The 17,896-nt window shown below is 48.8% G+C and overlaps 1 protein-coding gene across 1 annotated transcript in view; it reads left to right on the forward strand.

The window, feature by feature from the left end:
* Positions 1–17,896, forward strand: part of OLFM2 (olfactomedin 2) — a 105,182-nt gene that overhangs the window by 85,808 nt on the left and 1,478 nt on the right. Inside the window, exons 2-5 of the mRNA XM_077119610.1 lie at positions 14,331–14,480; positions 16,072–16,218; positions 16,459–16,678; positions 17,000–17,106. Coding sequence (XP_076975725.1) covers positions 14,472–14,480; positions 16,072–16,218; positions 16,459–16,678; positions 17,000–17,106 — 483 coding nt within the window. The 5' untranslated portion in view covers positions 14,331–14,471. The remainder of the gene's footprint in view (positions 1–14,330; positions 14,481–16,071; positions 16,219–16,458; positions 16,679–16,999; positions 17,107–17,896) is intronic.

Below are 17,896 nucleotides of genomic sequence, written 5' to 3' on the forward strand. Positions count from 1 at the left end.
AATGGATGGGGATGATGGCAGCACAATATTGTGAATGTAATTAATGCCACTGAAATGTACACTTGAAAGCTAAAATAGCAAATTCTAGGTTATATATATATGTGTTACTGTTTTAGCTTGTGAAAGCTGCCAAAATGTAGTATACCAGAGATGGGTTGGCTTTTACAATGGGAATTTATTAGTTTACAGGCTTACAGTTCTGAGGCCATGAAAACGTCCAAATCAAGGCATCATCAAGACGATACCTTCTTTCTGAAGACAAGGCACTCTCGGCTCCCAGCCACATGGCACATCTGCTGGTCTCTCCCTTCTCTTCAGGGTTGCATTGCTTTCAGCATCTTGCGTCTCTATCTGTGGTTTTCTTTCTCAGCTTCTGTGCCTTGTCTTTCTCTGTCTCAGTCTTTTTCTTTGAATTTCATCCTATTATAAAGGACTCCAGTAAGAGGATCAAAACCCAAGTGGGGCAGCCGCAACTGAAATAACCTAATCAAACGGTCCCACCCACAATAGGATCACACAGGGATGGGTTAGTTTTAAGAACATGATCTTCTGGGGCCCATTCAGCCTCAAACTACCGCAGTTACCATAAATTTTTATGCAAACTTTATTGAGATATATCCACACACTATAGAATCCATCTAAAGTATGCCATCAGTGGCCCACAGTCCCATCACATAGTTATGCAATCATCCTCACAATCAATTGTAGAATGTTTTCATTACCCCAAAAAGAAAAATTTAAAAATAGACATGAAAAAGAAAACCCCAAACACCCCATACCCCTTATCCCTCCCTTTTATTGACCCCCCTAGTGTTACGATAATTTTTTAAAAATTCTAAAAAGTTAGTAGGGGACATAGAACCATTGGAGAACAGTGTGGGTTCTGTATGTTGACGATTAAAGCTCCCACTGACAGCACGGTGTCCAACTTTTTTTAATGTTTTTTTATTGTGAAATATAACATATATACAAAAGAGCAATAAATTTCCAAGTAAGTTTTAACAAGCAGTTATAGAATGGATTTTAAAGTTTGGTATAGGTTACAGTTCCACGATTTTTCATTTTTTCTTCTAGCTCCTCTGGGACACTGGAGACCAACAGAAATATCAATATAATGATTCAGCAGTCATACCCATTTGTTAAATCCTATCTTCTCTGTTACACTCCTTCTCTTTAAATAACATGCATACATCAAAGCAATAAATTTCAAAGTACATCGCCACAATTAGCTGTAGAACAGATTTCATAGTTTGGTATGGGTTACAATTCCATAATTTTGGGTTTTTATTTCTAGCTGCTCTAAGGTACTGGAGACTAAAAGAAATATCAGTGTAATGATTCAGCAGTCATATTCATTTGTTTAACCCCACCTTCTCTGTGTAACTCCTCCATCACCTTTGATCTTTCTCCCACTCTTTAGGGGTATTTGGGCCACGCCCATTCTAACTTTTTCATGTTGGAAGGGGCTGTTTGACTGACCCTTCACATGCACTAACTCATATCCCCTCAACAACCTGTGAGGTCGGATCTTTTTTTTTCTTTTTGGCAGGTGCAGACTCCAGGAATCGAACGCAGGTGAGGCAGGATCATTTTGACCCCAACCTTTAGATGAGGAAGTGGAGAAGCTAAGCAAGGCACAGAGACGTTAAGCAACTTGCCCAAGGTCACACAGTTAGGAAGGAGCAGATCAGCATTTGGACTCAAGCAGGACCAGCCTAAGCGCTTTCCCTCTACAGCAGCCTGATCATTCACAGAAATATGTATTGAACAACTACTGGATCCCTCAGAGGCTGGCCCAGGAAACAGAACTCTTCCAGGCTTTTCAAGGATTTTAATTCAGGGCGTTGGTTACCCAGGTGATGGAAGAGGTGAGAAAATAAACAGGAGATGGAGAAGAAACCCGGAGATTAGCAGCAACAGAGAGCCTCTCTCTCCTCAGGACCTGGGAGCCTGAGAAGAGAGGTGGTGAAAATGGGGCCCCAAAGTGGGGATCACCGGTGAGAGCTGAAACCACAGACAGATGCAGCCTCACTTCCCTAGAAAGATCCATAGATCGGGGACAGGGCAGGAGAGGAAAAGGCAACGAATCTGAGAGCACACTGGCAGCCGAGTGACTCTCCTCCTTTGTGCCAGGCTCTTTTTTCTTTAGCAGTAGACAGAGCAGACAAAAAATCCCAGCCATCAATGAGCGGATGCTTCAGCGTGTGTTTGTGTGCATGTGTGTTGCGGCGAGAGGGAGGAGGGAATTTTATCCCTATTTTACAAACGACGGAGGTAAAGTGATTGCCTGGGATCCCATAGGAGGAAGCAGCAGATGCAACTTGAGCATTTGTAATGGTTTGACCTCATAAGAGCCTTCCTTTTTATCCCCTCCATCGTCCTGGTAGGATTCTTACAAGGACTGATGAGAAATTAGCTGGCAGGCTCTGGCTTTGGTGAGGACAAGTGGCACTGAACGTGGAGGAAAGAAACGTTTATTCGTCCTCAAAGGTCCTGGAACAGAGAGGGGCAGCAGGTCTCACAGGGTCACACAGGAAACATGCCAGGAGCCCAAGGCTCAACCAAGCGGATGGGAAACGAGGGTTGCAGTGGCGCCAGGGACGTTGCTTTTATAATGTCACAGGGGTGGCGCTGCAGCGGTGGGTCAAACGGGAGTGGAGTCGTGGGGGGGGGTGTTCGAATTTTTGTGGACGCGGGGAAGAGAGGGAGAAGTTGTTTATCTTTTATCAGTAGGTGTTGGGGCTGATCACTGAGGGACCTTGTGATAAGATGCCGAGGCCTCGTGACAGTGCAAATGTTATTTTAATTTAATTTGGATTCACTACGCGCATTATTAATGGATTGCATTGTTGCGGTGCTAAGGGGCCTCTCCTTTGCTAGGACTGTCTGTCGCAGGGTTCTTTGCGTTTGTGGGGCATGTACCAAATGCGGGGGAGCCCCAGCCTGCAGCCCAAGCGCTCCTCTCTGCTGAGGCCGGAGCAGGGTTCCCCAGGCAAACCGAAACGTTATATTTTCTTTTTAAAAATAACGGAATGGATTAGGAAGAGGACATAAAAGGGAGAAGAGGAGGGAAGGTCCAGCTGCCAGCCCCCAGGCCCCCACCTGCCTAGACCTCATATTTTATTTAACACTTTGAGAGCTCACTGTTCTAGGTTGCTTTCCAAATAGTTGGTCCCTATAGTACCTCCGTGACATTCGTACTAGCACTAGCTCCATCCTACAGATGGAAAAACTGAGGCCCAGAGAGGAAGGCCAGTTGCCTACACTCACAGAGCGGGTAAGTGTCAGAGCTGGGATTTGAACCCAGGTCTATTAGACTCTCGAGCCCAGGCTCTTAACCATGACTCTCGGAGGAGAAACATCTCTGCCGCCGCCAAAGATGCTTGCCCTCAGCCCTTACGCCCTCCCACCCACTCTTCTCTGGGCAGCTCCTACCCCGGGCCCTCCACGGCTCTGAGTGCCTTACTTTAGAGACCCAATAGCCACGTGGACAGGCTCAGTGGAACGGCCCCGTTGTGCCCGGCTGAAGTCTCAATCCTGCCAACGGCCCGTGTCCACCCCACACGATTATTTCAGCTCCTCCTCTGGCCTCTGGCCCTTTGTCCGTGCTGTATCCTTTGCCGGGGACACTCTCCCCCTGCCTCTGGTGACTTCTCACTGCTTTCTGTCTCTATGAACTTGCCTATTCTAGATATTTTATATAAGTGGAATCCGACAATATATGTCCTTTTGAGACTGGCTTCTTTCCATCAGGTTAATGTTTTTGAGGTTCACCCATGTTGGAGCATCATTCTTTTTTGTCATTATTATTTTTAAGCAGTTTTATTGATATATATTCACACTCCATACAAGCCGTTTGAAGTGTGCAATCAGTGGCTTTCAGTATCATCACAGACCTGGGCAATCATCATTTCAATCAATTTTAGAGCATTTCCGTGATGCCCCAAATAGAAAAGCCCCATACTCCTTATACCCTCCTATTTTTGACACTTAGCATTGGTGTGGTGCCTTGTTACAGGTGATGAAAGACTCTTAAAATATTACTATTAACTATAGCCCATGGTTGCATTAGGTGTATTTTCCCCCATATGCAACCTTTTTATTGACGCCTTGTTATAATGGCATACATTTGTTCCAGTTCATGAAAGAGCATTGCCCACGAGAGGAGAACGCCTGTCCTTTTTAAGGCTGAGTGAGTTCCATGGTGTGAATGGACCACTCTTTGCTTGTCCATTCGTCTGTTGATGGACACTTGGGTTGCTTCCACCTCCTAGCTGTTGTGAATTATAGTGCAGTGAACACTGGTGTGCAAGGGTCTGTTCGAGTCCCTGTTTTTACCACATCTGAACGGGGATCCCCAGTCGAGCTCTCTGTTCTCTTTCCCGAGCCACTGACTTGACATTTCTCCTTGAAGTGGTCACAAGCTAGTGAACTTAACCTGACCTCAGGCTGAAATCTCAATTTCCAACCCCCTCAACGCGCTCTTTCCCACACCTCCACGGGTTTTCTCCAGCCCTCTGCATCCCTGACGCTCAGATGCCAAAATTGGGGTCCTTCTCGCCTCCCCTCTCCCTTCCACCCAACATCTGGTCTCAGCAAATTCAGTGTGCTCTGCCTTTAAAAATCAGAATCGCCCCACTTATCTGTTTCCATTCCTTCTGCCCTGGCTCAAACCATCATGGCGGCCTCAGCATATTCAAAGGTCCTGGGGTGATAATGAACTGGGGGTCATTGAGGCCTCTGAAAGGAAGTTGAAATGAGAGTTAATTTCCCCCTTTCCTGAAGGGTCTCCTCAAATGGGATGTGCTTGAGTGCTGGGGTGGGTGCTTTCTTGAAGCAAGCTTGCCTGATGGCTGGTGTGGCCCTTGAAGGGAATTTGTAGTCTTGATGGAGCCCTCTGTTAGCATCGGTTCATACACCCTATTCTTGTAGGGTCCATAATGAGTTCCAACATAGTTCTGGGCCGTGCTGAGAGGGAATGGACTGTGCTCAGCAAGCCCCACCCATGCTGACCCAAGGCTGGAGACTCCAAGGGGAAAATCTGTCAAACTTGGAGACTTGGGTTTCTTTCCTCCTTTCCCAAGAAAATTTATTTAACTGGTCTTCGGTCTACATTCGCATGGTGAGGGCAGAGCCTAAAAGTAGCCTGGAACGTTAGTACAGCCTGGACTGGGGCTCAGGGGCCGCTGGAGTCTTCTGCTGGAGCTCAAGTAGCTTCAGAGGGCAAGAGGTTGTACCTCTAGTCTGTCTGGACAGCTCTCAGGGGGAGACGTGTTAACTGCGTTGGGAGGGAGAAAGAGAGAGTGAGTGAATAAATTAATGAAGGAGTGAGCGATGTCTGGCTAGATGACACGTGGGGATCTTCCCCAGGACTCATAGTCAACCACCCCCCACCCCCCCACCCCCCGCCACTACCACCCATCTCAGCCTCTTCCGGGCCACAAGGCTCTCACATGTAATGATCTAGCTGCTCTGCTGAGCTGGGCCCCAGGCGGCTCCTAAGTAACATCTTCTTTAAAGCCTGTCAAGCTCATCACTCAGGAGGCATCTGTCCAGTGCCCGAGGTCTGACAAGGGCAGCCGGCTATTATCTCAAGCCCTCCAAGGGGACACAGGCGTCACTCCTGGCTGAGACGCAGGAGACATGTGCATCCCTCGTCATTTGTCAGGGCTCTTCTGCCTCTCCGGCAGTCAGGGGGACGCTGGAGACCACCACTGCGCCTGCCTCCCCGGGAGCCTGGAACCGGTTCTGCGGCAGAAGGGGGAGAGGCACAGCGGGTCTGTGTGGATGTTTGCTTTCTGTCCCGCCGGCGGGTCAGTGCCCGGCCATCCAACATTTGTTCCGGGTCCTGAGGGTCCAGAGATGGACTAAATGGGCCAGACACCCTGTTCTCATGAGTTCCCTGTCCAGGGGCGGAGGCAGGGCCTGGATCGGTGGTGACACCGTGAAGGTCTAATGGCCATCGTGAGCCAAGCTAGATGGAGAAGGGGGTTGGGATGGCATGGTGGTGTAGACAGTGGAGCTAGATGGCCCGGGTTCGAATCCAGTCCATCACTCACAGGTGTGACCTCTTGGTCCTCCACTTGTTTTCCTTTTTCCTTTAAACTTTCCATTTTGAGATCATTTCAAACTTATGGGACAGTTGCGAAAAAAATAGAAAACCCATGCGGAGAACGCCAAAGTGTTGCCTGCCCCAGAAACCCACATCCATCGGTTTTAACATTTTTCCATGTGTGCGATAACATTCAGTCTGTCTATGAGTCTATCAGTCCATCTATTTATCTATCCATCTATCTATTTATCAATTCATTTGCTGAACACTTGAGTGTAGGTTGTATCCATCAAGCTCCTTGAACACTTGACACTTCCCTGTACGTTTCCTAAGAACGAGAATATTCACTTATGCAACCACTTTAAGTGTAGTTACCAAGTTCAGGAACTTGAACATTTACAAAGCTTACAATCTATATTCCAATTTTTTCATATGTCCCAATAATGTCTTTCTTTTTTTTTTTTGTATGCTGCATGGCAGGGGTCACATTTCATTCTTTTTCCATGTGAGTATCCCAGTATTGCAACACCATCTGTTGAAGTTTTGTTTGTCTGGGGAAGTGCATGGGCCAGGAATCAAATCCACATGGCAGGTGAAAACTCTACCACTGAATTACCCTTGTACCACCCAATAATTTTCTTTTGAGCTGTTTCTCTTCAATATTAGATCCCATCCAGGAACACATACTGCATTTAATTGTCTCTTCTGTTGCTCTTTCTTTTTTAAAAAAAGTGTGGAAACATATATACGATGAACTTCCCAGTCCCAAACAGTTCCCAGTACACTGTACCCCAGTTTCTTCGACTAGTAAATGGGGTCAATGGCAGGCCCTGCCTCCTAGCAGTGTTGTGAGAATTACATATGTTCACACATGTGAAGGGCTTAGAATGATGCTCGATGCATAGTAAGAAATGAAAGTGTTAGGAGAAAAGCACAATATGCCTTGAAAGGTGGGGTACTGTGGTGGGGACAGCAAAGGGTGCTTTTGGAAAGAGACACTTATGCTTGAGCCTAAGGCTTAGCCCAGCTGTGAGACGGGATGAGGGTGTGGACGGGAGAGGGTTGAGCCAGCGCAAAGGCTGTCTCTTATTTGCTGGGGGTGCTATGACAAATGCCACATGCTGGTGGCTCACACAACAGGTATTATTGTCACATGATGCTGGAGGCTAGACGCTCAAAACCAAGGCCTTGCCTGGTGTTTTGGTTTCCTAAAGCTGCTGGAATATAATAGACCAGAAATGGATCAGATTTCATAAAGGGGATTTATTAAGTTACAAATTTACAGTTCTAAGGCCTTTAAAATGTCCAAACTAAGACATCCAGGGAAAGAGATCTTGGCTCAAGGAAGGGTGATCTGGGATGGCACGTGGCTGGCGTCTGCTGATCTTTGGTTCCTAGTTCCATTGCTTCTAGCTTCCGATGTCAGTGGTTTCCTCTCTAAGTGTCTGTAGGCCTTCACTTAGCTCCTCTGGGACACAACTCTCGGTTTTATCTCTTAGTTTAGCATCTCCTGGGGCTGGAGATTTCTTCTCTTTAGCATCTGCCTATTTCTGGGAGTCCTAGCTTAGCACTCGGGCTTCTTCCGTCTTGATCTCCAAACGTCCGTGTCTGTGTCAGCTCTAAACTATTTCTCTGTGCGCTCTCTTAAAGACTCCAGTAAATTAATCAAGACCCACCTGGAATGGATGGAGTCACATCTGCATCTAATCAAAAGGCCACACCCACAATTGGGTATTTATTCCTATGGTATTGAATCAGGATTAAAAGAACATGGCTTTTCTGGGGGCACATAACAGTTTCAAACCAGCACACCAGGCCATGCTTTCCCCCCAAGTCTGCAGTATCTGAGCTGGCTTCCTGCAAACCTTGGCACTCCTTGACATGCGTCTCTGCCTCTGACACACATCAATCTGCCTCATTCTCTTGTTTCTTCTGATGTCTGGCTTCTACTGACTCCATCGGAATTTCCTGTGCTTAAAAAGGACTCCAGTAGGGTTCAATTCCCGGTGCCTGCCCATGCAAAAAATAAATACATATATAAAAAGGACTCAAGTCTTTTGGATTAAGACCTCTCTGATTCAGTTTGGCCTCATCTAAAGAGAATCTTTGAAGGTCTTATCTACAAGTGATTCCACACCTTAACTAGTAATAGCTGCAAAGGTCCTATTTACAAATGGGTTTGCCCTTCCCAGGACAGCGGGTTGGGACTTGAAAGTTACTTTACTGGGGACATGAATCAATCCCCAACAGTCTTGGGGGTGTCTCAGTTTGCTAAAGCGTGATGGCACCCAGAAGAAAACTCAAGATGACAGGAAGATGGAACAAGCAGTGTCAGCCCTGCTCCAGCTGGATTGCCCATTAAGATTTGTGCGTATTGAAAGAAGCGGCACTTGCTCCCCCCATCCCATTTATACCAACGAGGTGTGTTAGGACTGAGCAAGCATCTCCCCGCATTTTCGGTGGGACCACAGATTCTCGCACACTGCTCTCCACAGCTGGGCTTTCTTTGCCTTATCATCATCCAACAGCCTCAGCCTCAACTTCACAAGTCTTCGAAGGATGCCGGTTTCATCTCTTCTGCGGGACTGTCTCCATTTGATGCCCGCACGAAACTCACACCACTTCAAATCCAGGAAGAGTTACCAAACTGACTTTTTGAGTGTTAAGAGGGTTGTAAAAATCATTATCATCGTAGTAGCAAATATTTATGTAGTACCTACTACACGCTGATGGTCGTTTTCATTGCCTGTACGCATAGTATGAACTCATTCAATCCTCCTAATAACCCTGGGAGGTAAGTGCAAGTATTCTCTCCATTTTACAGGGGAGGAAACCGAGGCACAGAGAGGTTAAATGACTTGTCCAGGTCACACAGCAAACGTGAGTGGTTAACACAGGACATAAACCCCAGCGGCTTCACCCCAGCGTCTTGCTCTTAATCATGTGTCTCCACGTTACCTTTCCATTAGGAATAAGAAACATCCAGAGGAAACAAGTCATATTTCTACCAGCAGGATGTTGTTTGGTAAGATGCCAGTGACATCACATGGAATCCTTTTTGGGACGACCGTGGGAGAAATCCCTGCCTGTTCTGGGTATCAAAAATAGTTCAGCTTTCTCCTGAGCATCTGGCATGCTTTTGTTTCGGGACACTGGGGATCGCATAAATGAGCAGCTTTCCCTTTTTGAGTTGGCTGCTAAGAAGCTTGGAGCCAAAATTATGGCCTAACCATATGCTGGTTGTTTAGATTCTTGAGTGATGAGTTTTTCTTGGCCTTATTTTTGGTTCTGTTGATGTCCCCACTTCTATTTTTCTTTCTTTTCTCCCTTGCAAAAAAAAAAAAAATTTTAAGGGACTTTTAAAAAGCCTTTACAAGAACAAAACATGCTTGTTGTAGAACATTTAGAAAATGAGATAAATTTAAATCCCTGCTAATCCCCAATTTTTAATGGCTGCCTGGTATTCTATCATGTAGATACTCCTTAAATTTGGGAATCAATCTCCATACTGTCAGATAATTAAGGGGGGAAAATCCAGTTTTCCAGTTTTAAGCAGTGCACTAACGAGCATCCTTTGTAGCAATCAAATGGTTGTCCGTACCATTTCCCTGAACTAAATTCTCAGCCTTCTCGGTTAAATGCAAATGCAGAAACTTCAAGGCTTTGGCTACGATTTAGCAAACTACCCTCCAGAAATGTCTAAGTCCGGCTCTCCTATTTAATTGGTGCTACCTTGTGGTATTTTACACTCCTCGAGAACCCCTCGAGGCCTCTCTGGAACAAGGCAGGGTGCAAATGAAGATATAAACCCCAAGCCACCTCTGATTAAATCATCCAGTCTCGAATGCAATCATATTCTTGTCTTATTAAGAGTCTGCTACGTGCTCGCTCTCTTTCTGCTGGCTAATTCCTGATCACGAAGCTGGATGGATGGCTGTAGAAATCACGCCCCCCCCCCCCCCCCACCTGCCCCTTCCAGGAAACATCAGGAATTGTTTTTGCACCTAGGCGGCTGCCGAGCTGCAGGTTTACACTGCGATGCTGGGTGTGACAGCGAGAAAAACTTTTCCTGCGTGAATCATGCTCAGTTAATCCCGGCCCTGTTAGGGAAACTGCTGCGTAGCTGGAAGTGAAAGTATTTGAAAAATCCCAGCCAGCAAAGACGATTTGGGGAACAGCTACTTGAGCAGTTAGCTTACACTCTTAAAGCCCATTAGCAGGGATATTAATCTCTGAACCAGCAGCTCTGCCAAAAGGGAGCCTGGCTTCTCCAGCACATCTGAGGGGATTTCGGTTTCTGGAGAGGTCTGGGGCTCTCGTTCCTACTGTTCCAAACTCTTCCCTTACATCCAAGGGCTCTGCCTTCCAAGAGCTGGTGTCTTGGGTTCTAAGCTAGACCCAGTCTGGGAGAGCTGGCATTTGGAATCTCAGACCTCAAGCCTTCTAGGACATTCCAGTGGTTCCCGGGGACTGTGAACTTGACTGAGTATTTGAGCTTGAACCTGATGGGCAAAACTCAGGAGCTCTGCCTGCTGAGACCTGGCAGCCCAAACCCCAGGCATTTAATTACACTGCTGTAGAAAACGCTCCTGCAAGGTAGGTCCAACACCTACAAATTGTTTTAGGAAAGCCATGGAGGCCTTCTCTCTGCACCGTTTAAATCTTGCTTCTCTTTTACAATTCAATATTTCATATGTTGAAGGAAAATGGCTTGTTTGCTTCAAAGGGCATGCTAGGAAATGTAGGAAGGAGGTGTTAATTATGTTGAACTCGGCTTCTTTGTCTCTGCACAAATGAGAATCTTTGAGGGGGGGTGGAGGAGGGGCATTCTCTCCAAATTGCTTGGGGATCAGAGCCAAAGGAGCTTTGCACTTCCTCTCTCCCTTCTTTCCTTCCCTCCTTCTTCTCTTCCACCCCCCCCCCTTTTTTTTATTTGAAAGAACCGAATTTATCAGGGAAGGGGAAAAAGCTAAGCTCTGCCTTCTCCCAGAACAAGAGGGAAGGCTTGCAGGAGACACATTTCTTGTCTTAGATTGGGCTCCCTCCGAAGCAGCCAAGGATTGGAGAGCAAGCGTTGGTTTCAGAGGTGACCTCAGGAGGCAGCAGTGGGGGAAGCACCCGGAGGGAGCAGGGGGGCAGACACGAAGGGAAGGAAGCCCACGCAGTGGCCACTGTGGACAGCAGGACGCCAGTCCCAGTGGAGCCCCTCTGGGACCTCTAAATTATCCCATGGCAAGTTGAGAGGGCCAAGCTTTGCTGTGATAAGACCCAAGAGACCAGAAGAGGCAGCAGTGAGCGGGGGCTCCATTTAGATCGCAGGTGGGTGCAAGGATCAGGCCCCCATCTCCATGGGAGACACACAGACTCAAAGAGGGGGTTCCCCCAATTTAGGAAAGGGGTTCAAAGGGCCCAAAGAATGAATAATGATAATAGCTTCAGATGGAGTGTGTGAATGGTTTATCTTTCACATAAACCAGAGGAAGAATCGAGCCCATTTGTACAATCACATCACTGCTCGCATTCCAATAGGCCTTAAAAAAAGGGAAAAAGAGACTTTGTTAAGCGGGAAAGAGGTGGGCTAATAGCTGGAGGCCCCGGGATGGCTCTAACTCACAGTCTGGTTTAACTCTGGTTTAACTCTGCCACGGCTCGGCTCGTGGAAACAGCCTCTGCTGCGCCGTGCGAGCCACCAGTTATACAGCTGACTTGTTTCTCTGTAAAACGCTTGGGGTTTTATCAGAGTTTCTTCCATGCCCGAAGGTGGGCATCCCTAGTAGGGTGGAAGTCTTCCCACTGCCCACCTCTGTGACTATCACCCCTCATTGCTTGCCTGGACCAGTAGAGCAGACTCTGCTGGCGTCCGAATTCTTGCCTTCACTCCCCAAAGTTTCCCTGCAGCAACCAGAGGGAACCTGCGGCCCTGCCACTTTTTCTGCTCCCAGCCCTCTCCCCCTCCCTCCGGGACTCCCCCTTAAAGTAAGAGCCAAAACCTCAGACCCCACCCCCCCCAATCCTTGTCCCTATCTTCTCCCATGGCCCCCCTCGCTGACCTCCAGCCACACAGGCCTCCTGAGTGTCTCCAACACACCAGACACATCCCTGCCCCAGGACCTTTGCACTTGCTATTCTCGGTGCCTAGAACACCTTCCCCAGATATCCACGTGGCTCTTCCCTCACCACCTTCAGGACTTTACTTGCATATTCTCAGGAAGGCTCTTCCAGGTCACTCTAAAATTGCCACCCCTAGCCACTCCCAGGCCCCAGCATCCCCCACCTTTTCTTCCCGGCATTACTTTTCTCTGTGGCACACATCACCCTCTAAAATATTGGATGTTTACTTAGCCGTTTATTTCTGTCTCCCTCCCCTCCAATGTAAGCTCCTAGAGGATAGGGGGGTTTTGTGTGTTTTGTTCACCTCTGTGCTTTCCACGTCCAGAATAGAGCCAGGCACACAGTAGGTGCTTAATAAATAGTTAACCAGCAGATGAGACCATCAAACCTTGTTGAAAACAAAAAAGATTGGGGCCTGTGACAGACTGTGCTATGTTCTGCTTAGCTCAAGGGGACCTGATTTGGGGACCCAGCACGCTTCTGCCAGTGAGGAATTAAATGTTCTTTTTTTTTTTAATTGTGTTGTAGTAACACACACACATATATAACATAAAATTTGCCATTTTCACTATTTTTGAGGGTACAATTCAGTGGCATTAATTGCAGTCACATTGGTGTGCTACTTTCACTACCATCCATTACCAAAACTTTTCTGTCACCGCCCCCCCCAAATCGCTACCCATTAATCAGTAACTCCCCATTCTCCCCTCCCACTCTGACCCATGGCAACCTCTAATCTACTTTCCGTCTCTGTGAATTTAGTTATTAATTCAATGCTTTCAGAACCAGATGCCTCCAGATATTCATCAGATTTTTTGTACCAAAAGTGTCCCCTTTTCCTGGCTCACTCATCTCTCAAATTCAGTTTAAATGTCCCTTCCTTGAGGCACCTCCCCTGAGACCCCCAGCCTGGAGAAGACCCCGTCACACGGCATGTGGTTCTAGAAGTATCGATGGAATGATGTGTTGGTGTCTGTCTCCACCACTCGCTCTACGGGGAGATGATATGTTCTCTTCATCCCTCCCTTCCTAGAGCTTCCCCCAGACCCCATGCCAGGCACAGAATTAAGATGCTCACTAGATAATTTCTAATGTTCGGAAAGTGATGGCTTTCTTGAGTTTCATGAAGCATATCAGCGTTCCAAAGGTTCTGATAAGTCCTGCAGTAAAGAAACTAGTCTCACCCAGCAATGTGCAAACTTATTTGACCATGGAAAGCCTTTTCCAGCATACCTGGTAATATTACAGCATTCCAAGAAGCATGACTTGGCAACACAGCCATAATGGATCACTGAGTTATCTGAGCAGAATTAACTGAAGTTTTATTTAGGAGCAGTCTGCAGCTGGTGCCTTTTATTCAAGGGCCCAGAAGTCCCAGTGAGGTTTCTGTCACTTACTCCTATAAGTTTGGGGTGTCATTTATTTTCTAATGGTGACCATGCATGTGCGAATTTGGATGAGCGAATGAATTCCTGCCTTGCGGAGGGACTCGAATTCCCTGGGTCCCTGGAAAGGGAGAAGGAATTTAAGTTTTCCCCACCACTTCTTACAGCATTCCTTAACCTCAGTCATCTGTAATCTGGACCGCTGTAGACGTTTGCCACAGCTGCTATGACAAAAACCACACAATGGGGTGACTCACACCACAAGCATCCATTAGCTCACGGTGTTGAAGGCTAGAAGTCCAACATGGAAGCGTGGGTGGGCCGTGCTTTCTCCCCGGTCGGTTGTATTCCCATGCTGGCAGCCCTCACAACGTCTGTGGCCTCTTCTTGTGTCTCTCTCTGACTTCTGGCAGCTCTCACTATGTCCAAACGGCCTCCCATCAAATGCATAAACGCCTACCGTGGTTCTGTGGGCCACACCCAAATAGGATCTTCCAAGATTCTATTCTCAAGTGTATCCGCACTGCGACTCATCGTCTTCCCGAGATACCGTTTACAAATGCCTGCACTCCTGCAGGAACCGGGATGAAGGCCCCAAAGTGTGATTTGCTCCCAGAGACTCCTGGGGGAGGAGTTGAGCCCACAGGCCCACGCCCCAGTGCAGGGAGGGCCTCGCACACACCCCAAGGGCACCTGCCATTTTCCCGGGTCCCCTTCCTCCCCCCGAGTGGGACGACATGGGCCGAGACCCCATTGGGTTCCTGCTCTCTCCTCCCCCGCAGACCCTCTTCCAGAGCCCAGAGGAGGGCTGGCAGCTGTACACGTCAGCCCAGGCCCCCGACGGGAAATGCATCTGCACGGCCGTTATCCCCGCGCAGAGCACCTGCTCCCGCGATGGGCGGAGTCGGGAGCTGCGGCAGCTGATGGAAAAGGTAAAGGACCCGAGAACCCCCCTCCCCCTGCTTCACGCCCTGCCCTCCGCCCCGCCCAGGTCTCTCCGAGGGTTATTATGAGCAGGCGGATCAGCTGGCCTCCTGCGTCGGGAGGGTCTTCCTTTCCATATCTGTTCAACAATTCATCGGAGCAGAAGCTGAGTGCGGTGCCGGGATGGGGAGGATGTAGGACCCCGGGGTGGGTGGCATCCGAGTCTCCCCTGTGTGAGCTCCGGCCCCCCCCACTGTTCCCGAAGCTCGCGGATCCACCTGCCTAAGGTCCCTTTTGGGGGGACGGGATGTCTCACCCTTCACCCCAATAGGCTCCTACAAGGATTCCTTCCCCCACTTATGTTGCATATAAATATTCCCTCCTCAGTGGATGTTTCCATGCTGTCTATACTGACCGCTGTCCCTCACCACCGCCCAGTTGGGATGCCCACTGGCCCGCCCTGGGGTTGGTGTGGGAAGGGGCCGTCAAGCTTCCCTCCGTCACCCTGTAGAGGAGGAAGCAGAAGGCCCAGAGAGAAGAGGCTTCTGTTGGCACCAGAGCATCTACCCATGAACTCCTCAGGATTCTGTCCCACCCACAACACTTTCTTGGGGACCCGCTTTCCCCAAGAGTGGGGCATCCATATGGTATCCCCTGCTTGTTGACAATGGCCATAAAAATGAGGTTGCATGACATCCAGAGTGCATACCGGGTTGCGGGGTGTCTGAGAGCTTCCAGACGTCCTGTGGGCAGGCATTCAGGAGGGTCTGCCTTTCAACAAGCATTCAGTAGTGGCCTTGACTGAGCTCTCCTCGGCCAGCTGGATGTGGGAACTAGAGAGCCCTCAGGCTGCGTCCAGAGAGGCCAGGGCGAGTGAATTCCAGTTCATTCATTTAGTCAGAAAGTATTTATTGAGCAACTACTTTGTGCTTAGTGCTAGGCACTGGGGATTCAGCCATGGGTTAGACAGATTTTGGGTGTGCCCCCACGGATCCCACCTAAAGAGGCAGTGAAATGAGAACATTCCTGATAGTTGTTACAGCTGTGAAGAAAAGAACAAGTTAAGGGGAAAGGGAGTGAGCAGTTCCGTCGGGCAGTATGGTGAGGAAGGGTCTCCCTGAGGAGACCCAAAGGATGAGACAGAACCAGCTATGGGAAGAGGAAGGGAACAGCATTCCAGGTAGAAGGATCAGCAAATGCAAAGGCCCTCAGGGGGAAAGGGACTTAGAATCTACAAGCACAAAGGGCTGGCATTTGGAGTCCTGTAGACACAGAGAGGAAGTGAGGGAGGGGGCAAAGCCAGACCATGCAGGGTCTCCCGACCACAGTGAGGCTGGGGAGAGAGGTGATTTGACTTTTTGGCTAACTCTGCTGGCTGCTGTGCAGAGAGCTGTCTATAGGGGGTGAGGGTGGAAGTGGGGAGTGGGTGGTGGAGGGGAAGGGGATGTGTGGATAGACTGGAGATGTTATTTGGTCATTGGGAGAGGAGAAGGGGGGAAGGTGGTCCAGTCGGTTGGGTACCTGGTCCCACCAGACCTTGTTGGTGATATCTAGGACAGAGAAAGGAGCCTTGTTCTCCCTAACTGTCCCTTTTCCTAGGTCCAAAATGTCTCCCAGTCCATGGAGGTCCTTGAGTTGCGGACGTATCGTGACCTGCAGTATGTGCGCAGCATGGAGACGCTCATGCGCAGCCTGGACACGAGGCTGCGGGTGGCCGATGGGTCCCTCTCAGCCAAGAGTTTCCAGGTGGGTCTTTCTGGGTTCAGGTCAGAATCGGGGGAGTTATTAAGATTGGCGTCCATTCCTTCCAAGAGTGGGTCACATCTTAGAAGAACCGGGGGTTGGCTGGAATCTAGAGTTCACAGGTCCGGTGTGGGTCAAATGTCAAGAGCCTGGAATGCATCAACCCATGATACAAAGATATAGGGTGGGCTCTGAGTCAAAGGTTGGGGTTGGCTATGGAGATGGCGCCATCTTCGTGGACAGGAGCTGAAGGACAGGATGACGGAGCTGTTGCCCCTGAGCTCGGTCCTGGAGCAGTACAAGGCAGACACGCGGACCATCGTACGCTTGCGAGAGGAAGTGAGGAACCTGTCCAGCAGCCTCGCAGCCATCCAGGAAGAGATGGGCGCCTACGGGTACGAGGACCTGCAGCAGCGGGTGATGGCCCTGGAGGCTCGGCTCCATGCCTGTGCCCAGAAGCTGGGTATGCCTTGCCCCTTGCCCCTGACCTCCATGCCCAACCTCAGTACCACCTGTGTGCCCAGCACCTGAACAGTTTTGGCCTCTAACCTCTAAAAGTTGACCATCCTACCCAAAGCCAAACCTGGGCCCAGAAGCTGGAAATGGTTCTGATCTTTGACTTCCAACCCCTTACCCCCAACCTGACTCCATATAAGGACCAGATATTGGGTCCTCCCTCACCCCTGGCCCCAGTTCTTCCCAATTTGATAACATCGCAGCCTTGCCCTGCTTCCCTTGGACTCTACCCATGCCCTACCCTCATCCCCCCGTTCCTACCTCTCAGGCTGTGGGAAGCTGACTGGGGTTAGTAACCCCATCACCATCCGGGCTATGGGGTCCCGCTTCGGCTCCTGGATGACCGACACAATGGCTCCCAGTGCAGATAACCGGGTGAGTAGCGGTGCCAACCTCAGGGGTCAGCATCTGGGAGGGGCATAGCCTGTGACTGCCCTTGGCTGCCCAGGGATTCCACACCAATAACCATCCTCTGGCCCAAAGTGTTCTGGGATCTCCAGTGACCTTAAACTTCCACTTGATTGTCTAGTGACCACCAAGTGACCGAGGACCTTCCGTCCCAAAGTCTGTTGACCTCCAGTGACTTTATAGAATATGGGTTACTAAGTTCTATTGACCGTTTGCAGCAACCATAGACCTCTATTCACCCAGTGAATAGTGTCTTCTTAAGCATTTCAGACCTCTCCAAACCTTTGAACTTCTGGCAGCCTCTCTGGTGACTGCCCATTATCTATGATGACCCTCAGGAACCATCTGTTAACTCCAGTTGTCTTCCCCAAGCAACAGTGACCTTCCTAGTAACTGATATTGGTCACTGATTGGTCACTGAGTGTCACAGATTATAGGTAGTAGCTAGCCATCATCTCCCCATGATCATCAGCCTTCCAGGGATTATGGGGAAGGGGAATCAGCCAAGTGGTTAATAGTTGTTTGTGAATCAAACTTGGATTTGCATCCAGTTCCTCTACTTAACTATGGAAACTTGGGCAAGTTCTTGAGTAACTCTGAACCTCAATTTCCTTATCTTCAAAATGGTCATGATTATAATATCAGCATTAAAGCTGGTTAGCCCCAAAACGGAGGCTAGTAAGGGACTCACAAGTACTAATTTAGATGGTGATGATGAAGATGATGATGGCATGCCTGGTCACCTCATGATTACAGG

This window comes from Tamandua tetradactyla, chromosome 11, assembly GCF_023851605.1.
Source record: "Tamandua tetradactyla isolate mTamTet1 chromosome 11, mTamTet1.pri, whole genome shotgun sequence".
NCBI lineage: Eukaryota > Metazoa > Chordata > Mammalia > Pilosa > Myrmecophagidae > Tamandua > Tamandua tetradactyla.